At 34.2% G+C, this 25,569-nt stretch overlaps 1 protein-coding gene across 3 annotated transcripts in view; it reads right to left on the bottom strand.

Annotated features, from left to right (window-relative positions):
* Positions 1–25,569, bottom strand: part of ADAMTS6 (ADAM metallopeptidase with thrombospondin type 1 motif 6) — a 304,055-nt gene that overhangs the window by 252,385 nt on the left and 26,101 nt on the right. For all 3 annotated transcript variants that reach the window (XR_006298916.1, XM_043591205.1, XM_043591214.1), the window contains exons 5-7: positions 21,636–21,847; positions 21,044–21,127; positions 20,399–20,544 (exon numbers count right to left, since the gene is read on the bottom strand). Coding sequence is in view for 2 of the 3 variants with exons in the window: in XM_043591205.1 (XP_043447140.1) it covers positions 20,399–20,544; positions 21,044–21,127; positions 21,636–21,847 (442 nt within the window). In the remaining variant the exon portion in view is untranslated. The remainder of the gene's footprint in view (positions 1–20,398; positions 20,545–21,043; positions 21,128–21,635; positions 21,848–25,569) is intronic.

A 25,569-nucleotide genomic window follows, 5' to 3' on the forward strand; every position in this document is an offset into this window, starting at 1 on the left:
AGAGTGAAAACCAAGAGCTTAGACTTTCATCTATCTTATTTGCTGTTATATGATCCCCAAAACTTAAATATAGTAAGTGCTCAATAAGTGTTTGTTGAATGTCTCAATAAATGAATACATGCAAATTTGTGGTATTTTGGGGGGAAGACTGTAATTTCTATACCCCTCAAAATTATTTTTAATAGTTTTCCTACTCTTTCTTTCAGCATTTCCACTATAGTCCTATAAAGCCCTAGACTACTGTCTTAGTCTTTGCTTTCTCAACATTCTTTGGTATCAGGAAAATGGAGAAAAAATGTATTATTATTTTATTTTTTATGTTCATTTATTTATGTCTTGTGTTTTTATTAGAACAAAACTTGAAATCTACAGTTCTGGCTTTTCTGCTTAAACAATAAGCATCATATAATGCAGTGAATACATTAACTAAAGATAGAAGAGAAACAGAACAATTATAAAAGAGTTCTAAAAGCACAGTTCAATAGGGCATGTCATCAGTTTACAGTATTTCATGAATACTGAAAATCAAGAACAGTAATCAGCCAAACAATGGAATTCTGACTTGACTTTACATTTTGAGGATAAACTTCATATAGGTACACTGAATAAAACAATAGCATTTAGCAAATCTTTTTATAACCAAACTCTTAAAACAATACTACAAAAACCGTATGTATACTTCAATGTTATTATATGTTTATATTTGAGAGAGAGAGAGACAGAGGTGAGTGGGAGAGGGGCAGAGAGAGAGAGGGAAACACAGAATCCAAAGCAGACTCCAGGCTGTGAGCTATCAGCACAGAGCCCAACACAGAGCTCGAACCCACAAACTGTGATATGATGACCTAAGCCAAAGTAGGACACTCAACCAAATGAGCCACTCAGGTGTTCCAGAAACAATTTATTTTTTGAAGGAACTTTTGAAAATTACCGTACCATTTTAATTGTATCTTTCAGGCCCCAAGCTCATTTGGAAAGTTAAACCCAGATCTCCAGAGAAATGGTGTGGTAGGCAGTATCCCCTAAATACTTCACATAGCTTTGCATGAACTATAATTCCTAATCTTCCCCTTTAATACTGTATCTAAGTATGCATGTTTTGCTAATTTAGCTCATGACATATGTAAATTAACAATTAACAGACAGGGCTAAAAGTATGGGAGATTAGCAAACAAAAAATAACAACGTAAAATGAGGAAACAATTTGTGGAAAGCTGAACCTTGTATATATTAATTTCCCAATGTTAAGTTATTAATATCTTTTTTAAAATTTTTTAATGTTTATTTTTGAGAGAGCGAGAGTAAGCGAGCAGAGTGGGGGAGGATCAGAGAGAGAGGGAGACACAGAATCCGAAGCTGGCTCCAGGCTCCAGGCTTGGAGCTGTCAGCACAGAGCCCAATGTGGAGCTCTAACTCACGAACTGCAAGATCATGACCTGAGCTGCAGTCAGATGCTAAACCGACTGAGCCAACCAGGCGTCCCTAAGTTATTAATTTCTTGATATTAGCTACCTAATTGAAACATTTTTTGCTTTGCATAACAGGATTGTGCGATTGTGAGAGAAGTGGGCAAAATACTCAAATGTCACATTTTATTGTTCTGGAAAGACTTTCCAGCTATTTCTGTCAACATTTCCTTAACATTGACCAATTATTAAGGTGCTGAGAATTCATGAAATGAGAAAGATATCATTTGAGGGGATGCTAGTCTTTGATAAATTGGGGGAGTAGGGTAGGAGGGATATAGTCAATTTAGTAAATACTCTCCTAAAATAATCCAATGTGAACATTTAATCAAAAAAAAGAACTTCTAATACATGTCTCTAAATGAGTTTGCTTCTTCTTTATTCCTCAAGTCTCTTTTCTCTCTTTCTTTCTCATTTACCCTTTTACCTCATTCATCCAGAACACCTCATCTCCCAACATCTGAGCTCAGATTATCATCTGGCATTCAGTTCTTTGGGATAAGTTAAAAAAGAAAGTGAAATGCTAATTCAAATAGTTCTAAAAAGCCTTTTTGAACTGGAGAGAAAAGAGGCATTGAATTTTTTTCCACCCATTTTCCACTGCTTTGCATATATTAGCACTTCATCACACACACACACACACACACACACACACACACACACACACTCTATCCTCCACAACCTTGCAAGCAGCATTTTTCAAATCTGATCATGTCACTTCTCCACTTGAATTTTTGCAATGTCATCCTTTAAATAAAGAAAATAAAAGTCGATTTTCTTTTTTATATCTTGTTTTCTTGATCTTTTTAAACACAAAGGAAGTAATGCTTTATGAATTAATCTGTAATTTTTTTGCCTGCTTTACTTTATTTCTGGAAGAATTTTCCCATGTCCATAAATTCTTTTTTTTTTATTTTTTAAACATTTATTTATTTTTGAGAGACAGAGAGAGACAGCGCATGAGCAGGAGATGGGCAGAGAGAGGAGACACAGAATTCGAAGCAGGCTCTTCTTAGCTGTCAGCACAGAGCCTGACGCGGGGCTCCAACTCGCAAACTGCAAGATCATGACCTGAGCCAAAGTTGGGCGCTTAACCGAATGAGCCACCCAGGCGATCCTCCATGTCCATAAATTTTTGATTAGCATTGCATAATATGGATATACTTTACCTATGTACAAAGAGCATCCTATTGTTTTTACTAACTAAAAAACAAACAAAAGAAATCTGTTTAAATACTCAGAAATAGGGGAAATGGTTATTTTTATACCGTGATGCTAAACTTATAAGCATGCACACAAAATGGTCTGGCCCCTGCAACGTCTCTAATATTATTGGATATTAATCTCCCCTTTGCTCACTACATTTCACTTCTTTCCCTCAAACCTGACAAACTCATTCTTTGACTTACTCACCACTGAAATGAACACTCAGCAACTAACAGCACAATGACATTTTTTACAATGACATATTTTCATCAGTTCAAAAACACAGGTTGAATAAATGAGTCAGTAAATTAAATTCTGTCTAACCTCATCACACATAATTTGTCACCCACATTTTCCATCCTAAAAACTGAGCTTTTAGTTCCCCAAATTAGACTACTTTCTCACATTTTCCATATCACTGCACATGCTTTCTTGAACAGGCACCCATCATTTATCCAGTTTCCTACAGAACTTTCAAGTCCCTAAATGAAGTTATGCTTGGATTCTCCTACATGTAAAGTTGGGTGCTGCTTCTACGATTCCACTATACTTTGTCTTCTCAAATCCTGATTTGTGTCTAACGTATAGTTAATAATAGTTCCAAATTATTATTATGCCTCCTTACAGGTGCCTAGCATTGTACCCAGTATTCACATTATGTCATTAATACCACACCATCCTACAAGTTCAGAAAGCTTTGGTATTCAGCCCCAGGTCACCAACTAACTGATGTAATATCAGGGGTGGATTCAAGGTCTGTGTGACTCCAAAGCACACTTTGCACTATTCAAGAATATCTATGCAATAAGTACTTGAATAATATACTCCTCAGAGTAAGTATCTGATTTTGCAGAAAAAAAAATGTTCATCTTTACTTTTTATATAAATGGAATAAAAGAAATGCAATTAAGTCAAATAAAAGTACATATTTCTTTAAAGGAGACAGACAAATAGCTACTAAGCACAAGAAACAATGCTCAACAGAGCCTTCAAGAAAACCCAAATCAAAACCACAATAAACTACTAGTTCATACTCACTAGAAATACTGCGACCCAAAAGACAGACAATAAAAAGTGTTGGCCAGGCTATGCAGAGATTTGAACACTTATACAGTGCTGGTGGGAATATAAATAGTGCACCCACTTTGGAAAACAGTCTGGCATTTCCTCAAAAGGTTAATACAGAGTTACCGTGTGACCCAGCAATTCCACCCTGGGTAGATACACAAGAGAAGTATCCATCCAGGAAGTATCCATGAAGGATGAAAGGATGAACAAAATGCGGTAAAATGTGGCATATATATAAAATAGAATATTATTCAGCCATAAAAAAGAACGGAATACTGATACATGCTACAACACTGATGAACCTTGAAAACAGTCTGAGTCAAAGAAGTCAGTTACAATATGATTCAGTTTATATGAAATGTCCGAAACAGGCAAACCTATACAGCAAGTAGGTTAGCAGCTTCCTAGGACTAGGGGAAGGGGGGAGATGGTGAGAGCTAATAAGTACAGGTTTCATTTTGGGGTGATGGAAATTTTTTTTTTTTTTTGAGAGAGAGAGAGAGAGAGAGAAAGAGAGAGAGGGAGAGAATCTTAAGCAGGCTCCACGCTCAGCATGGAGCCTGACACGGGGCTTGATCTCATGGCCATGAGATCACGAACTTAGTTGAACTCAAGAGTAAGACGCTTAACCAACTGAGCCAGCCAGGCACCCTGGGGTGACAGAAGTATTCTAAGATAAACAGTGGTGATGGCTGTATAACTCTGTAAATATACCGAAAAACAATTGAATCCTACACATTAAATGGGCGAATGTATGGTGTATGACTTATGTATCAATAAAAATGTTACAAGGGGAAAAAAAAGAAACTGATGGAACTGGATCTACCCTTGATTTTATTCATCTGTGATATGGGAGAAAAAAATATATTACAAAGAGACACTAATTAAAGGTAGAAGCAAATGACAAGTCAAGTTCTTAATACATAAATGCACAAATTACCTCTCTAAATCCTGCATTGTTATTTATTAGTAACATTTTTAAAATACTAAAATAACATGAATTTGGGTCCAATAATAATTACTAAATTACTGATAACAAACACTAATTGCCATTTACACTGTATTCAGCATTATAAAGCTAAGCACTACATTAGGCAAATTGGAATAAACTGGAACTCTCCCCACACTGCTTTAGTGTGTGTAAACTGGTAAAATCACATTGTAGAGCAGGTAGCCAGTACTTAGTAGAGCTGACTTACTCATTAAGACCTAACAATTCTACAACTATTTATTTACACTAGAGAACTTCTCATATATACTTAAAGAGACAGATAAAAAGACACTGATTGCAGTACAGTTTATAATAAAAAAGTTGGAAAAAATGTAAACGCTCATTAGTAAATGTGAATATTCATACTATACAGTAGTTTAAATGAGTTAAATAGACCTATGTATATCAAATAGATAAATCCTGAAAACAAAAATAAGTTTTAAAAAACAAAAGGGATAATTGCAGTTTTGTAGACAATGCAATTAAAACACAAAATCAAATACAAAGTTAATTTAAAATACCAAATGCAAAATAACATTTTACATTTATATGTTTTTTAATATTTTATGTAACCATAATCTTTGGATACATATGCTGATGCAGCAAAAGCACAAAAACATGTATGTGAAGGATCCACACAAACTTCAGTAGTTTGAAGACAATAGTTACTTGAGGTGAAAAAATGAAGGAATAGAAGTGGAGTGCAGGAAAGCCTCCAACTTTAAATTTTTTTTTTTAACATTTATTTATTTTTGAGACAGAGAGACACAGCATGAACGGGGGAGGGGCAGAGAGAGAGACACACACAGAATCGGAAGCAGGCTCCAGGCTCTGAGCCATCAGCCCAGAGCCCGATGCGGGGCTCGAACTCGTGGACTGAGAGATCGTGACCTGAGCTGAAGTCGGACGCTTAACCGACTGAGCCACCCAGGCGCCCCATGCCTCCAACTTTAAGAACAAGGCTTATTTTTTCAAAGAATTCAAAGCAAATATTATAAAAGTTTACATTTGCTAAATCAATGTATCTATTATATTATTTTCTGTGTTTTCTATGAGTTTGGAATTTTTTTAAATTTTTTTAGGTTTATTTATTTATCTTGAGAGAGACAGGAAGAGACAGAGAGGGAGGGAGGGGCAAGGAAAGAGGGAAAGAGAGAATCCCAAACAGGCTTCATGCTATCAGTGCAGAACCCAACGCAGGGCTCAAACCCATGAACCGTGAGATCATGACCTGAGCTGAAATCAAGAGTAGGAGGCTCAACCAATTGAGCCACCTAGCCACCCTTCAGTTTTGGAATGTTGTAAATTAGCTAATGGTATTATACCAAAGTTAATGTCCTGTTTTGAAAACTATATTATTGTTATATAAGATGCTAACTAACATTAGAAGCCAGGTGAAGGTCATAAACTCTGTGCTTTTTTTGTAATTCTATAATTAGTCCAAAATAAAAAGACTAAAATGTTTAAAATAAAAACAATAAAATATCAAAAGAAAGTATGTATTTATAGGGGCACCTGGCTGGCTCACTGGTAGAGTGTGAAACTCTAAATCTCAGGGTTGTGAGTTCAAGCCCCATGTTGGGTATAGAGATTACTTAAAAAAATAAAAACTCTCATGGCACCTGGGTGGCTCAGTCAGTTAAGTGTCCAACTCTTGATTTCAGCTCAGGTCATAATCTCTGGTTCATGAGATTGAGCTGCATCCTGACAGCGTGAAGCCTGCTTGGGACTCTCTCTCTCTCTCCCTCTCTCTATGCCCCTTCCCCACTCGTGCACACACACACTCTGTCTCAAAATAAATAAATATTTTTAAAAATAAAAAAATCTTTAAAAAATGTACATACTCATACACATGAAATAGTCGATTATCCTTATTACTGTTATCTCTAGAAACCAATATTATTTAATAAGTTTGAAGATTTTTTTAAAAGCCCAATTAAGGGATGAAAGGCCAAAAATTTGTCTTGTCAAGTTTGCTCCCTCATCAGCAAACTGACTTTATTTCAATGTGTACCTTATTTTATCTTAGTATGGAAACCTAAAGTTGGAAGAAATATTGAAAGAATAGTATCAATGTCCCAACTTCAAGAGAAGCCTTTACCCAAGTCATTGCAGAAAGACAACTGTATACCTTTGTTTAAAAATCCTTCCACATGGAAATAGCATTAACTTTATTAACAATGCATTTCAAACCTTCCAGTCAAGAAAGTATTTATCTGTTTATTATCTACTGTCTCCATACATTAGAAAGTAAGATCCATGAAAGCAGAGAATTTTTCCAGTTCACACCAGATCTCAGCATCTAAGATAATGCCTTACACATACTAGAAATCCAATAATTTTTTAAGAAGGAGAGATAACATATGATTATTACATATAAGATCTTATTTTTCTTGTTGCCTAATATGTTTCAGTATGCACTTATCCCTTATTTGTACATTAAGTACATTTGGAGGTTTTAATTGTTCAATTTTTACTAACAGCTTATCTTAAATAATTCATTTAGTCCTTTTCCTTTAAAGGTAAAATAAAATATGTCCTTTAATACTAAACTCAAAGATACACCTGTTATTAAAATAAGGTTTATTTGCTAAATATAGTTATCAAAGCCTTTTATAGTGAGTAGAAAACATTCCACTTAATATAATATTCTCGTTAATTAGCTTCAAATCACCTGCTAGTTGACATTTGCCTTGTAATATACAGTCTTTGAGTCGCATATTTTTACTTATATGTTGGCTTATGTGAACTCTTTCAATTTCCACAGAGTCTACCTGTTGCCTTCTGACTTCAAAAAATTCTTATATTTAAATAATATTAATATTCAGAATTAAAGTTGCCCCCCAAAACTACCTAGGGAATGTAAAGTTAAGAAAAAACTGATTATTTCTCTATTCTAATTCAAATATTTCTGAAAATAAGCCAAACCGATTAAGAAAACATTACAGAGGAGGCCAGATACAAGAAATCATAAAACTTTTAATTAACAATATTTTAATTTGGGAGCGTCTGGGTGGTTCAATCAGTTAAGCATACAACTTCAGCTCAGGTCACAATCTCACAGTTCACTGGTTCAAGCCCTGAATTGGGCTTTGTGCTGACAGTGTGGGGCCTGGAGCCTGTTTCAGATTCTGTGCCTCCCTCTCTCTCTGCCCCTCCCCTGTTCATGCTCTGTCTCTCTCTCCCTTTTTCAAAAAACAAATATTTTTAAAAAGCAATATTTTAATTGTAATAGACTTGTATAGAATTAATATAAGTGAAACAATTTTATGAGTTTATTATTTGCAATAATTATATTATTGCTATATATTATATTATTGTTATATTATATTGCTATATAATATATTATATTATTGTTATATTGTTATATTATTATATATATTATATAATATATTATATTATTGCTATATAATAATAAATTATATTATTACTTGCAATATTAAAGTTCATGTGCCACTTCACCAGTAATTTACAAAAACATTTGTGGGAATATATCAAGCTATCAATTACTGGCAGGGTAACAAAATAGAAAGTAGAAAGTTACAGTCTTACAGGCTGGAGGAGAGAACAGAGTGCTGCAGAGACATGGAAGTTTTGCTTAAAAAAAGGGATAAAATCCCCAGAAAATCCCCCATATCTGTCTGTCTATCTATCTATCTATCTATCTATCTATCTATCTATCTATGCATCTACAGATAGATAGAACTATGAGTCTTTGTTGGTAGAAAGAGAGAGAGAAAGAAAAAAAATCCTTAAATGGAAGGCCTACTAACAAATTTAAAGGGATGAGAAAACATCATCAATGGATGACAAAATTGGAGGGTAAAAGAATTCTATCTATTCTTAACAGATAGAATATTTACAGAGCCTCAAAGTAATGCTTCAAAACTTATTAATTTAAAAAGGGAAAAGTCCAGGTGTGTCTGACTGGCTCAGTCAGAGCATGTGACTCTTGATCTCAGGGTCATGAGTTCAAGTTTCAGAGCTTACTTTAAAATGGTGGGGGGTGGGGGTGGAATGCAAAGGAGAAACATGACGGGCATCATGTTTAAGGACATCACTTTAACCAAGTGATCAAAATTAATACTTGAAATAATTTATATCATGTGCCTTCTGATAGGGTATACTTAAAAAAATATTACTTCAGTGTTATTCCTGAAAAGTATGTATAAGTCAAATTTAATTCTGAGGAAACATCAGGAAAATGAAAATTAAGATACATTTCATGAAAAACTCATGTACTCTTTAAAATTATCAAAGCCGGGGGTCTGGGTGGCTCAGTCAGTTGTGTGCCCAACTTCAGCTCAGGTCATGATCTCACAGCTCATGGGTTCAAGCCCCGCATCGGGCTCTGTGCTGACAGCTCAGAGCCTGGAGCCTGCTTCAGATTCTGTGTCTCCCTCTCTCTCTCTGCCCCTCCCCTGCTCACACTCTGTGTGTGTGTGTCTCTCTCTCAGAAATAAATAAACATTAAAATTTTTTTTTAATTATCAAATCCAAGATAAAAAAGATTGAGAACTATTTCAAATTAAAAGAGACTCTTGAACAAGACAAAAGAAATAAATACAATGTGTGATGCTAGATTAAGTACTGGTCTGAGGGGGGAAATAGCTACAAAGGATATTAGGATAACTGATAAACTCTGAATATGAAATGTATATTATTAAATAATAGTTCTGTTCCAATGTTAAATGTCTTGATTTTGAGAACTGTACTATGGTTACATGAGATAATTTGTTTGTTCTTAGAATATACAAACTGAAAATTTAGGGGTAAAGGAAAGGGGTATCTCTAGATACTTTCAGATGATACACAGAAATTTTAAAATGGTTGCCTTGGGATTTTCACTTCCAGTCAAGCTGGAGTAATAGGGATCAAATTTACCCTCCTGCCTGAAACCATTTTAAAAATGAACAATATATATAAAATATCATTTTGCAATACACTAGACATCAGGAAATGAAAGACAATGATCCCTGAGAAACAGCAATCAAACAAAGTAAGCTCTATCATTACCCCAGCTTACAACCTTGAAAATTTCCAGGTTCTGGTACAGACTAGGGAAAGCCAGGAGAACACAATGCAGTCTTGGAGTTGAAGAGACAGAGCAGAACATGGGGCACCATACTAGCTTAAATTTATAGGGCCAAGTATAGGAGAAGAGAAAGTTACACAAAGAGCAAATTCTGGAAACTTGCACAAGGAAACTCTTGATAATTTTTTTAAATGTTTATTTATTTATTTTGAGAGAGAGAAAAAGTGCACATGGAAGCGGTGGAGGAGCAGAGAGAGAGGGAAAGAGAGAGAATCCCAGGCAGGCCCAGTGTTGTCATCACAGAGCCCGACATGGGGCTCAATCACACAAAACGTGAGATTGTGACCTGAGCCAAAATCAAGAGTTGGACATTTAACCAACTAAGCCACCCAGACACTAGGGAAATTCTTGACAATTCTAATCAACACATAGGTGTGAGGAAAGAACCCAAGTCCAGGGAAAAAATTATCCAACAAGATTTGAGAGGACATAGCCCATCACTCATATAGCATGGGATTAAAGGGACTATTCCCACCCATCCCAACTAGAAAACCCCAGTATTCATAGGAATTTGTATAGGCAGTGTTCAAAAGGGACTTAGTACTGGTGATTAATTGGTCCTATACTGAACAAATCTTAAAAGCAAGACACACACAAAAAATCAAGTTCCAAGGAACCTAAGTGCATTCCAGAAATCAGAATATTTATAGGAAAACAAAAATATCCAATACCCAAAATGGCAAAACACTACAAGGTGATATCCAATCAAAGATTACCAGGTATGCAAAGAAGCAGGAAAACACAACACATAATAAAGAGATATATATTAGTTAATTGAAAGTGATCCAGAACTGACATAGTTACTAAAATCAGCAGACAATATCTTTAAAATAGCTTTAATACTTTTCAAAGCTTTCTATGTTCCCAAGTTTATATATCTCCAAAGAGATGTGGAAAATTAAAAAAATTAAACTACTAGAAATGAAAAAACTTATACTGAGTGAGATGAAAATATAAATTAGATAAGACCAATGACAGATTGGACATCGAGGGAGGAAAAAACTAATGAACTTGAAGACATAGCAATACAAACTACCCCAAATGAAAAACACAGAGAAGAGAGAATTTAAAATAATAAACATAAAATCAGTGAGCTGTGGAGTAATTTCAATCAGCCAAATGTAAGTGCAGTTGGAGTCACCAAGAAGGAAAGGGAACAAAACCAAAAAATATATTTGGGCAAATAATGACTAAAAATTTCAAAACTGATAAAATCAGATATAAGTAGCTCAGCAACCCTAAACATGAAGAAAACTATTTCAAAACACATCATAATCAAACTGTTTAAATCAGTAACAATGTAAAGAGTTGAAAACCATGAATACCCAAATTAATCTCATTAAAAATTTTAGGATACTCCACTCAACAACAGTGAATACACATTCTTTTCACCTGAAGTACACTTGAAACAAATGTCAAGAAAGACCATATTGTGGGCCATTAAACAATTCTCAATAAACTGAAAATCATTTGAGTAATACAAAGTATATTTTCTGACTGCAATAGGATTAAATTAGAAATAAAAGAATGATCTTTGGGAGGGCAAATATTTGGAAATAAATAACACAATTCTAAAGAGTGCATGGGTAAAAAAAAGAAATACAGGGGAATTAAAAAGTATTGTGAGGTGAACAGAACCAGAAATAATACATAAACAAATTTGTGGGATGTGATAAAACTGTATTTAAAAGGAAATTTTTTAACACCGAACATATCAGAAAAAGCAGAAAGGTCACTAATCAGTGACCACAGATTCCACCTTAAGCAACTACAAAAAGAAGAGCAACAATAAACTCAAGGTATAGGAATGAAGACCGTAAAAATCATGGCAGAAATAAAGGAAATAGAAAACAAAAACAACAGAGAAAACCACTAAAACCAAACTTGAGAAGGTCATTAAACCTCTAGCCAGAGTGACTAGGAAAAAGAGAACAAAAATTACTGATATCAAGAAGAGAGATAATGCAGATATTAAAAGGATAACAAAATGATATTGTATACAACTATGTCAATACATTCTCCACCTTTTTTTTTTTTTTTTTTTGAGAGCGAGAGGGAGACAGAGAGAGAGAGAGAGAACATGAGCCAGGGAGGAGCAGAGGGAGAGGGAGAGAGAATCTTAAGCAGGCTCCATGCCCTATGGAGCCTGATGCAGGGCTCCATCTCATGATCATGAGAATGTGACCTGAGCTAATGTCAAGATTGGACACTTACCCAACTGAGCCACCCAGGCACCCCTGAAATGCATTACTTGAAAGACTCAAACTATCAAAGCACACTGAATAAAATAACTTAACACCCCTTTATCTCTTGAACTATTTAAATTGGTAATTAAAAATTACCCAAAGTTGGGGGGGGGCGGAGGGCTCAGTGACTCAGGTGGTTAAGAATGCAACTCTTCATTTTAGCTCATGTCATGATCTCATGGTTCATGAGTTCGAGCCTCTGCACTGTCAACACAGAACCTGCTTGGGATTTCTCTCTCTCTCTTTCCCCCACCCCCCCTGAAAATTTATAAATAAACTTTAAAAAAATTATCCAACAAAGAAAACTCCAGGTCCAGATGTCTTTACTTTGTTTATTATAAAAAACATTTTTGCAGAAGAAATAATACTAAATTTATATGAACTTTCCCATAATATTGAAAAGGAAGAAATATTTTCTAATTCATTCTGGAGGTCAGCATTACTCTAATCCCAAACCAGACAGAGACATTATAATAAAATTCCAGAAAAATTTCCCTCATAAGAAACAGATGCAAAGAAACAAACAAAATTTTGGCAAATCATATCTAATGATATATTAGAAGGATAATACATCATGGCCAAACTGAGTTCATCCCAGGAATGCAAGATTGGTGTAACATTCTAAACCAATCAACGCAATTCACTGTATTAATACACTAAAAAAGGAAACACAATATGATTATCTCAATAAATGCAGAAAAAGCATTTCACAAATCCAACATCCAATCCTGATAAAAACTCTCAACAGACTAGGATTAGAATAGAACTTTGTCAGCCTGATAAAGGGCATCTTTAAAAATGTAGAGCTAGTATCACACTTAATGGTGAAAGTTGGAATTCTTCCTCACTAAGATCAGGAACAAGATAAGGAAGTCTGCTATCACCACCTTTATTCCACATTGTACTAGGAGTTCTAGCCAGTGAAATAAGGCAAGAAAAAGAAATAAAATTTATTAATGATTAAAAGGAAACATAAAACTAACTTTAATCTCAAAAACATGATTATCTTTGCAGAAAATCTATTGTAATATTTTTAAAAGCTACTAAACCTAATAAATGAACTTAGCAAAATTGTAGGATACAATCAATTGTATTTTTATGTATGAGTGATGAATGATTATAAAATGAAATTTTTAAAATACCATTTACAATAACAACAAAAGTGAAGAAAGGTGTGAAAATCACAAAACATTGCTGAGAGAAATTTAAAAAGACCTAAATAAATGAAAAGATATACCCTTTCTGTAGGAAGGAATAATATGCATTATAAAGACATCAATTCACTAGGTCTAGCACAAACTAAATAGAAGCAGATTATACAAAATCATGAACAGCAGCAGACAAAGATCATTGGGGACCATCAAAGAAGTCTGCCTATCAAAGGCACCAACATTATTGAAGTATCTCTACATTATTATTTTTGCTGAATACCCTTACAATTCCTCCAAAAGGATTCTACAGCTGGATTACCTGGTATAAGTCTTTTAATTAATGTATAATCTTGCCAGTCATTTCACTTCTCTGTGCCCCAGTTTCCTCATCTATAAAATAGAGATGATAGAACTTCTCTCATTCAGCTATTGTGATATTTAAAAGATAAAGCTTCTACAAGGCACTTAAGAATTTGGTACATAATTCAGGGCATCTGGGTGGTTCAGTCAGTTAAGCATGTGACTCTAGATCTTGGCTCTTGATCATGATCTCACAGTTGGTGAGTTCGACCCCTGTGTCAGGCTCTGCGCTGACAGTGCAGAGTCTGCTTGGGATTCTCCCTCTCTCTGCCTGTCCTCTGTTTGTACTCTCTCTCTGTCTCTCTCTCTTTCAAAATAAATAAACAAATGTTAAAAAAAAAAGAATTTGGTACATAATAAACAACTGCATAAATACATCCATAAAACCAATATAAATAGTAAACTTACTATTCTTTATTTTTTTTAATATTTTTTTTAATGTTTATTTATTTTTGAGAGACAGAACATGAGCAGGGGAGGAGCAGAGAGAGAGGGAGACACAGAAACCAAAGCAGCCTCCATCCAGGCTCTGAGGTGTCAGCACAGAGCCCAATGTAGGGCTCGAACCCACAAACTGTGAGATCATGACCTGAGCCGAAATTGGACGCTTAACTGACTGAGCCACCGAGGTGCCCCAACTTACTATTCTTTAGAGTTAAGTGTTTATTATAATATACCCCTTCTTTAACTTAACTAATGATTCCTATTGCAAATCAACCTCAGTTTTAGTCAAGGTTTGTACAAAGATAGTTCATTAAATTGCATGTATTTAGTCAATCTTAGGCAGTGAGAGAAAAGTATCTTCTCTTATCCATTTTTTATTAAGAAGCAAACATAGATAATGCCTGGGATGACCATAATCTTGATTTACCTGATCCTAGTTTGTGCCTACTGTCTAGGCATACCTGCTAATGGTACTCTCTTTCACTCTTAAAAGTGTCCCAGATTGCACAGGAATTTAAAGTTGCACAAGTCTATCATAATTCTTGATTGGAATGGAAACTGAATCTAGATAAATACACTTGAGTAAGGAATCAACAAACCAGGAATGAAATGAACAGAAACTGAAAAAAGAAGAAGGGTATAGGCAGTATGGATAACTAAAAATGAAAGAACCAAAGTTGTTAGAGAATAATATATGTTTCAAAATGTCCAAATAACAAAACCAATTCATCCACAAATTGAATTCAAGATTCCTTTGCTGCCTATAAACTCACAAATTCTTTTCTTTTAATGTTTATTTATTTTATTTTGAGAGAGAGAGAGAGAGAGAGAGAGAGAGAGAGAGAGAGAGAGAAATAATCCTAAGCAGGCTCTGTGCTGTCAGTGCAGAACCCAACATGGGGCTTGAACCCATGAACCATGAGATCATGACCTGAGTCGACATCAAGAGTCAGAGGTTCAACCAACTGAGCCACCCAAGTGGCCCTAAACTCACAAATTCTTAAAAACTTAGTGATAGTCCATGAAAAATTCATCAGGCATTTCCTTAAGGCTTAAAAAAAATCCATAGATGAATAGCAAATAAGTGTTAATACACCAAATTTAATTTCCTTTTCCTCTGTTTTAATATATAATCTTAAAGCCAATATGTAATTCTGATAGATACATTCTATAGAAATTGAGAAAACTTGTTTAAATCCACACACTGTAGACCAAGTTTTAGCAAGAAACTATTTTTTAGAGCTATTTTCAATCTCTTATCTGAAAACATTAGTTGACTTTGGAAATTCTAATCCCTTTAATATCCAGCAGCAACTAAACAAATAGTCGTGATCCCTTAAGAGGATAAATATATTCATTTTAATTAAAGACTGAATTATGTGACTTGGTGTGCACTTTTGCATTTGTATTATGAGATGTATTTATGTGTCCTATGCATTTCAATAATGAAAAACTGAAAAGGAACTATAATTTTAAAGAATAGCATTCTTTAAAGATCTTTAAAGAGGCATTCTTAAAAGATCTGCATCTTGATCTTAAATTTTCAAGAATTTAGTCAAAGAATAAAGTCCTGGAATGGGCCACAACATAGATGAACGTTGAAAACACTATGCAAAGTAAAAGCCAGTCACAAAAGACTACATATTGTATAATTCAATTCATACAAAAAGTCCTGAATAGGCAAAGCTATAGAGACTAAAATTAGATTAGTGGTTGCCTCAGCCTGGGGCTAGGATGGGGAGGATAAGGGAATGGGGAATAACTTCTTACAGGAATGAAGGAAATATACTAAAATTAATTATGGTGATGGTTGTACAATCCTCCACATATACTAAAAGCCACTGAGTTGTATATTTAAGTGGGCAAACTTATGGTCTATTAATTATATCTCAGTAAATCCATTACCAAAAATAATTTAGGTTATAATTCCTATCTGAAACATGTATTGTTATATACTAATATCTTAAAGATGGAAAACATGATTCTAATATTTGACAGAAAAAATTCAGGAAATTTATCCATTTGTCTGTTTGTGTTAATTGCTCAACATTGATGCAAATACTACACTTTATGTCACTACATTCCTACTGATTTTCAGAGTATAAATAGATTTCTTAAATGCTTTTCCCACAAAATAAATTTAGAAATTGTCTTGACTTTAAATTTGGTGGAAATTTCCTAGCTTCATTTAAAAATATAAATATTTTTTAAATAATCTGTCAAATTGTAGATATGTATTCCTTAGTAGCCATTAGTTTACAGTATCTCAATACAAAGTTTAATAAGAATAATGTGAAGGTTTTGTAACATCCATAACTTTTTAAGTGTATACATACAGTCCTATTTTATCTTCTTAAATTCTATTTGTAGAGTTTCAAGTAAAAAATACTAATCATTTCTTGACCAAGTTGTATACGTTTCGTATTCAATTATTTTTAAAAAGTTACCAAATCCCCCCACATATTAGACACCAGTGCTACCAACACTGATATGGGTACTTGCAAGCTGGACCCAGCTCCAAGAGAAATCCTCCATTGTGATATACATACCTCATGAAAGAAAATGAGATCAGGTGGTCCCTAGTAGCCTTTACTGCTGCTGCAGACAAATGCAGCCTCGGCCACTGAGTACCTCTGCAATCTTCACCAAGGCTAACCTCAGCTGACAAAGCTGTATAGAGACTACATTGCTGGAATTTCTCCAGAGCTAGAAACGCCATACTCAACTCAGCCAGCACCCTTATGCCCACCCACAGATAAATATCTTTCTCTACTAAAACCATTCCACAAAATTTGGAAGGAGTGACTCTTCCATCAAATGCACAGACATCAACACAAAGCTACAGAGACATGGAAAATCAAGGAAATATGACACCACCAAATGAATACAATTATTTTACAGTAAGTGACTACAAAGGAATGGAAATCTACAAATTGACAATTCAAAATAATTATTCTTAAAAAGTTCAGCAACCTAAAAAAGAATATATATCAATGATATCAGAAAAGAATATATGAATAAAATAATAGGTTCAAAAGAAAGGTCAAAATATAGAAAAGAACCAAATTCTGAAGCTGAAGAATGAAATGAATGAAATTTAAAAATGCAACAGAGAGCAACAATAGAAGATGTGATCAAGCAGAAGAAAGAAACTGTGAACTTGCAAACAAGTCATTTAATATTACCCACTAAAAGAAAAGCCAAAAAGCAGTGAAGAAAGCCTACCTAAATGATGGGACATCATGATGTGAAATAATATTAGCAATATGGGAGTACAAGAAGAAAAGACAGAGAAAGGGGCAAAAACTTATTTAAGGAAATAATGGCTGAGAACTTTCCATATCTGGGGAGATATGAACATCCAGGTCCACAAAGTCATATTGTACACCTTAAATATGTACAATGTTGTCTGTCAATTATACTTCAAATATTAAAAAAAGATTAGATAAAGCTAGCTAGTATATAACAAATGTTCATTATATAGATATGAACATGTATAAAAATAAACAAGTACATATTTTGGTGTTAATACAGTATTTTTGATACCAGATAAAACAACAGAATTTTAAATTTTTTATTTTACTTATTGATTTCTGTCTAGTCATGGTGGTCTTATAGCTTTGTAGAATACAGTTTGCTTTAAATTTATGTCAAATAAAAAAAGAAAATATTATTTGCAAACAGGAGATAGTATTTTTGGGTTTTTATATTTTTTTCAAAAGTAACTCTTATTACCTAAGTAACTATAGTTCCAAATGGTTTTCTGCTTAAAACATTCAAATCCCTAAGATAAAATTTGTCCTAGTGGAGATAAACCTATCTATCAATTTTTCTCTGGAATTCTCAGTAAACACATTATACATCTCCCTAGTGAGCTGACATTTCAAGCAAACATAAATCAAGATCTTACCTATAAATAGTGAAGTCACAACCCTGAACATGTTAATAAGTGAGTTACATGAAACAATGAAAAATGTTAATATAAACCATCTATAAAAATTCTTATAATAATTTTCACTAAGAGTAACAGTATGATTTAAAGATATATTGAATTTCACAAACCAAAAATATATAAGGAAGAATCAAGGATGGTAAAACATCCAATAAAAAACTCTAAATATTAGAGATTATATTCATCACACTTAGATGTCACTGCATGGCCCTAATAATTCAAAGATAATTAGACTTTTATGTAAGTAGACTTTTAAATAAGCTAAAAGTTACTTTGGGACTTTATAACAATTTCAAAAGGCATTTTATGCTGCTTCAAAGAGACACTTTTCTAAGCTCCACTACATAACCAATCTAAAATGATATGAGATATGAACTCTTCAAAGTACTGTTCTATTAAATTCTGAGATCACTTCTAGGGCTAGTGTGACCATTAGGAGACAAGTTTAAAACAAAAGTTTCATGTTCAAACCTCAGGCATCAAAAAGGCACTCAAAGTGGCTTATAGAAACAAGGAAGAGCTCTGCAGAGGATCAGAAAAATATGTGGGTCAATTCAGAGGAACAAGTCAGACAGCTGAATGCAGTAGCCAGTGCAAAGAAAGGATGGTTAACTGCCCAGACATATTTCACTACTCAAATACTTATAAATGTGCACTCCTTGTATAGCTACTGTCATCTGATGCAAAAGTTAAAAACTGAATGCTCATACAATAACAAAAATGTAAAGCACCAGGAGCCCACTAGGCATTGCCTTTTAGGGAGAGGTAGGCTTTATAAATATAAACACAGAAGCCAATGTAAATATCTGTAATCATTTTGTTAACCATATATAACAGACATTTTCCTGTAGTAATTTCATTGACACTAATCATATCCATATATATTTTTACACAAAGGTTTCTATATTTGCACAATGCTTAGTATATTTTTAACTCCTCAAATATATTTGGGAATCATTCCAGACCACAAGACTCCGAGGAATTGCAGAATTTATCAGACTGACATGTCAACACATATGAATATAGAACCCATACAATGTTGTTTTTATTCAGCAAGCATGTCATAAACAAAATTTTCTGGCTTATGATGCCAGGTAGATGAAGTCAATTAAAGTCATTGTAACTGTTAAAAAAATAAACTCTGAAACTTTAAATCTACAACTTAATTAACAGGTATATTTTTTAAAAAGCTAAATTCACATTATCTTCTGAGATCTCAAGATTCTGATGCCATATAACTTTATACTCCCTCCATAGAATTTAATGTAGAGTCAATGGGCACAGTACAGATGAAATACATGTTAAATACTATCTTGTGAATTAAAAGAAATGATCAAGATAACAAAGGCAATTCCATTTCACCAAGATAGAATAATGCTTCCATTTTGTTTATTACTTTTTTTTTTTTTAATTGATAGCAGGTCAAAAGACATGCTCATCTTAAAATGATTTAAGCATGCTTCTCACCAGTCGTAATTAGGGTATAAACATACTAAGAAAGCCATAATCAAAGTATAGTATAATCACCGTATAATCAAAGAAGATAGGATCAGCAGGGGTTGAGCCCTGACCTTTATATTGCTAAATGAGTGATCTTGAGCTATTTAAGTATTTTGAACTAGTTTCCTCATTATTCACATGGGAAAAATAATCATGATATCTACTTCACAGAGTTCTTATTGGAGAGTAAGGAATAAAAGGATCTGAACACAGTTTTTAAACTTGGAAAGAAATATAAAAATGCAGTGGGTTATCATCAAATAACAATTTTGCTGAGAAACAAGCTATTCAACATATAATGTAATATATCTGCTTCTTTATACCATAATTAAAATATTTTTAATTAAATAAATATTCATCCAGGGCATTGAGGAGGGCAACTGTTGGGATGAGCACTAGGTGTTGTATGGAAACCAATCTGACAATAAATTATATTTAATATAAAAAATTAATCTAAGTAAATTATACAACTATTGATGTCCTCGCTTTTAATAATTTAGAGGTAAGAATAATTAATATATTTTATAACATTATATTTTATAATATATTTTCTAAAAAGAGTGATGACTCATTTTTGTTTTTAAAATTTAATCTTCTCATACTGTTTAACCTTTGTTTTACTATGCATTTCAATTAATAAAACATATATGAGCTTCCAGTTAAGCTTTATGAATAGATATCAGTAGGAGGAAAGATGTTTATTAAATTTCTAAGTCAACTCTAAATCTGTTCTTTTTTCTTATCTGATTCATTTGATGCAAACACAATAATAGGGTAATATATTGTCTCACTGGTGAATAACAAATTAACATCTTGCTTTCAACATACTTATTACCTGAATGAGGCTTTAGATAGAACCAAATATAGTTAAAATATTAAACACAACAATCAGAGGTAAAATATTTGCAACAAGCCATACCTAGTAATAAGAACAGCATTATCGTGGTGGGCAATCCCATTTTCTGGAATGGTGTTTCCATCACTTTGGTGGGAGAGAATGGATTTCTGCCATTTACAGAAGCTATCGAGGGACTTGTCTGCATGGTGGTTTATCTCCAAGTTTGGCTGCAATACAACATGCATACCAGAAATGTTCCAAACAAATTACTAAGGTCAGTTGTTAAAACTTCTGAAGACTAAAGTGGGACTATAATTAGAAGCAGTGGTTTCTAGGAATAATCTCTTGCCAATTTTTATTTCTGTAATATCTGACCTAGAGTTTAGTGTACTATTGAACATACTTTCTAGTGTCAGCTTTAATGATAATGTGAATATATGTGATCATCAGCAACCAAAACCACTATTATAAGATCTGCCATGCCAATACTCATCTTTCTACTGAAACACATAGCTAATATACATATATATAGTTCTAACATGACATAAGAGGTATATTCTTATAAAATATTTAAAATTTGCTTAAAATATTAAATGCTTAGGAGTGAAAATCATATTCAACTAGAACTTCCTAGAACTTCCAATAATAAGATATTTTATTTTGTAATACATAATTCTATAGCTTGTCTGTTAAGAGTTTCAGATTTCTAAACTAACTCATTCTTACCTGATCTTCTGTAAGAACAATTAACCGGGCCACTATAATATTCACAACGTTTCCTAGGCTGGAATCACGGTAAAGTTTGGCAACCTGACCTCCAGAAAATAAGAAAAGACACAAAGTCAGACAAAAATCATAGGGTGATTGTTTAATATTTTTTTAAAGAATGGTAAAATAATTGTTCATAAATTTAACCACTGTGTATATAAAAAGGTATTATTTGATCTCATATCACTTAGAACTCTACCCCCAAGATGCCTCCATAAAAGATTTGTTATACAAATCTACCTCAAGAAACATTTTCTCCTAAAACTGAACTACAAATAGTAATTAAGAGGGTGAGCTGATATTGCAAGTCAAATAAAACCTCTTAAACAAGATTTAGTACGACCCATTCAAACTGTCATATTATCTGAAAATGAACAATAAAGTCACCTTTACATTTATTTCCTATGGAATTGAAACATTAATATATCATTTTTTTTCTCATTTCAGACAAGTAAATTTTTTAAATCATCAATTCACATTAAAAATCCATGACCTTAGTCAAAACCACACATTATTAAGTTAAAATATTATATAGAGGCATCAAACTTACAATATTCATCACACTCAAAATGTAATGTTCAATGTCTTTGCGGCCATGGTAGCCCACCATCATTTTGTCTGCCACTACCAATGTCTCCACAAACCGCTCAATGCTTACTGATCTCTTCTGTCTGTGGCGGATATGCGTGCCATTAATTGGTAGTGAAGAAGGAAAAGTAGATGTGTCATTCAGCCACCAGGGTTTGCCACTTCTTATGAGGTCTACAATAAAAATAATTAATTCAGATAGGTTCACTAATTAAACTTACTTATTTTTAGATCTTTCATATAGACATGCTTCTCATAAACTATCTAAAGCAGTAAGACTTTTCATAGTGAGGAGAAGGGATGAGGAAATGCGGCAGTGAGAAAACTAAACCTTTTACAAGTATCAAAACAATAATTTTATCTGAAAAAGTAAACATTAATAACATATTGCTGCTCATAAAAACAAAACAAAATAAGCCCAATGAATTACATAATAAAATTTTTTTTAAATAATCATTTCATATTATTTCAGTGATTATGTTATAATACTTTTAAATATAGAATATGTACTTTATACAGTTATTTTTTCTAAAAACAACTAGAGCATTAACTTTCTAAACACTCTCAAATACTTTTTCTTTTTTTTTTTCTTTTTGAGAGAAAGAGACGGCACAAGTGAGGTAGGGGCAGAGAGACAGGGAGACACAGAATCTGAAACAGGGTCCAGGCTCTGAGCTGTCAGCACAGAGCCCAACATGGGGCTTGAACTCAGGAACAGTGATATCAGGACCTAGGCCAAAGTCCTATGTTCAACTGACTGAGCCACCCAGCAGCCCCTCTAAAATAGTTCTGATGAAGAACATTAACACTGCAAAAATCTATTCCCTTTAAAAAAATTTTTTTAACATTTATTTATTTTTGACAGAGCGAGACAGAGCACAAGTAGTGGAGGGGCAGAGAGAGGGGGATACACAGAATCCAAAGCAGGCTCCAGGCTCTGAGCTGTCAGCACAGAGCCCAACGTGGGCTCGAACTCATGGACCAGACTGCAAGATCATGACCTGAGTGGAAGTCGGCCTCTCAAACGACTGAGCCACCCAGGTGCCCCTATGCCTTTAAGTAATCTCTACACCCAATGTGGGGCTTGAACTCACCACCCCAAGATCAAGAGTCACATGTTCTACGAACAGAGCCAGTCAGACTCCCCACAAAATCCTATTCCTTCACAATATTTATTTTAAAGTAGGATGCTTTTATTAAACTTTCTTTTTTAAATATATATTTTTAAAACATTTATTCACTTTTTGAGAGACAGAGACAGAGTGTGAACAGGACAGGAGCAGACAGAGAGGGAGACAAAGAATCCAAAGCAGGCTCCAGGCTCTGAGCTGTCAGCACAGAGCCCAATGCAGGGCTTGAACTCACCAACCGTGAGATCATGACCTGAGCCGAAGTCAGACACTTAACTGACTGAGCCACCCAGGCGCCCCCTTTTTTTTTTTTTAAATATATATTTTTTTGACGTTTAAACTCTCTTAATTAGAGGAATTCTGCCCTATAAATCTCAATACTTTTTTAAGGTTTATATATTTATTTTGAGAGACGGGAAGGGAGCATAATTGAGGGAGGGGCAGCGAGACAGAAAGAAAGAATCATAAGCAGGCTCCATATTGTCAGTGCAGAGCCCCACTCAGGGCTTGATCTCATGAACCACGAGATCATGACCTGAGCCGAAATAAAGAGTCGGTTGCTTAAATTAACTGAGCCATACAGGCATACCTAGAAATCTCAATTCGAAAAGACTGAATTTTTTTTTTATTTAATTTTGTGGTGTACAGTGGGTGCACTGACAGAGAACCCAAAGTTTTCCTCTTCTAAAACCTAGAGGTAAACGGTGTTAGAATGAGTGTTGAAAGATTATGGTTCCAGCATAACTTGCTTTAAACTACATTTTACTGTGGATTACAGTTTAATCCTTTATTTTCTAGACATTTGGTCCTTCACTACACAGGCAACCTTTTAGTACGATGGCATCTGTAAACACATGACCGATTTATATTCATCTTTATTTAATAAACTTGAAAAGGTACAGGTCCTCTGCATACTTCACTTTCATATCTGTATGTTGAATAAGAAGTCTTTCTAACCTCTACTTATTGAAAAACTTAGTGAGGAAAATCAGATTAATTTATATAATACGCTTGACAGAAATTGGCAGTATTCTCTATTATTTTTCTAATTTCTTTAGCCTTTGCCTTTTATAAATTACTTTGATATAAGTTTTAAGCAATAAGAGATGGAAATGACTATGAAAAGTATCAGTAAAATATTTTTGAAACTCATATAAATTAAGTATTTTTATTCCTAAAGGTCCAGAGAGGCAGAGACATAGTATTTCTTATTTCAAAAGTATAACTTCCAGGGGGCACCTGGGTGGCTCAGTTGGTTAAGTGTCTGACTTCGGCTCAGGTCGTGATCTCAAGGTTCATGAGTTCGAGCCCTGCATCGGGCTCTGTGCTAACAGCTCAGAGCCTGGAGCCCGCTTCAGATTTTGTGTCTCCCTCTCTCTCTGGCCTTCCCCAGCGTGCATTCTGTATCTCTCTCTCTCCAAAAGAAATAAACATCAAAAGTATAACTTCCAGGGGCACCTGGGTGGCTCAGTCGGTTAAGTTTCTGACTCCTGATTTTGGCTCAGGTCATGATCTCACTCACAGTGAGTTCGAGCCCTGCATTGGGCTCCATGCTGATGGCACAGAGCCTCTTAGAATTCTCTCTCTCTCCCTCTCTTTCTGACCTTCCCCCAATCACACACATGCTCGCTTTCTCTCTCTCCCCCCCCCCAAATTAATCAACAAACATGAAAAAAAGTATAACTTCCAGATAACCAATAAGTATTCCCCTATTCTAGAAAGACTCAAGGTGGCCACCAAGACTTCTTATTGTTTACACTTTGTATGATCTCTTCCCCTTTAGTGTGGATGGGACCTGTGACTTGCTTCTAAACAGTATAATACAGCAAAGATAATGCGATGTACATGATTATATATCAATGAGTACATAATTATGTTACATAATACTGTAGCATTTTTCTTCCTAGAGTCCTTCCCTTGCTGGCTTAGAGGAAGCAAGCAATCAAGTTAGAGAACTATACCTGGCGAGGAACTACAGACAGCCTCTAGCAGACAACCAGCCCCAAACGAAAGTTTTCAGTCTTATAGTAGCAAGGAACTGAATGCTGCCAATAAACGTGGGAATTCCTCCCCAGTCAAGACCAGATGAGAACCCGGTCCTGGCTAAGGCTAAGTTGATAATTCATTCATGTACAATTTGTGGTCCACAGAAACTGTGAGATAATAAAAACATATTGCTTAAGCCACTGAGTTTATAGTAATATCGTGCTGAAATGGTCAAAATCCTTTCTGCATTAACATAATTCCAATTTCTTTTGCTCAGTCTTCCATGATCCTAAAACCACTCATGTATTCAAATCATGCCTTGTTTTCCCTTTCTCTGGATGGACAGCCTAAATGTCTAAATATAGGATTTAATTTCCATTATTTTGTCATTTTCACTTCTCTGATCCATCCAATTTCTCCTTATATTTATTTCAAGTACTATGAAAAGAATTAGACATTATTGGGCAAAATAAACACAGCAACGCTGTTTCTCATTAAATAGCATTCAGTATAAGGTAGCTACTGTTATCATCATTTTCATAAATTTCAGACTTACATTGTTAGTTTGCTTATCACTCCATCAGATAAATGTATATATAATGTCTTTAATGGACATTCTTTTTTTTTTTAAGTTTATTTATTTATTTTGATAGAGAGCATGTGCAAATGGGACAGGGCCACAGAGAGAGAGGGAGAGAGAGAGAATCCCAAGCCGACTCTACAAGTCCAGCACATCTTCTTTATCCATTTGTCAGTTGATGGGCATTTAGGCTCTTTCCA

The sequence above is a fragment of the Prionailurus bengalensis genome, chromosome A1 (genome assembly GCF_016509475.1).
Source record: "Prionailurus bengalensis isolate Pbe53 chromosome A1, Fcat_Pben_1.1_paternal_pri, whole genome shotgun sequence".
NCBI lineage: Eukaryota > Metazoa > Chordata > Mammalia > Carnivora > Felidae > Prionailurus > Prionailurus bengalensis.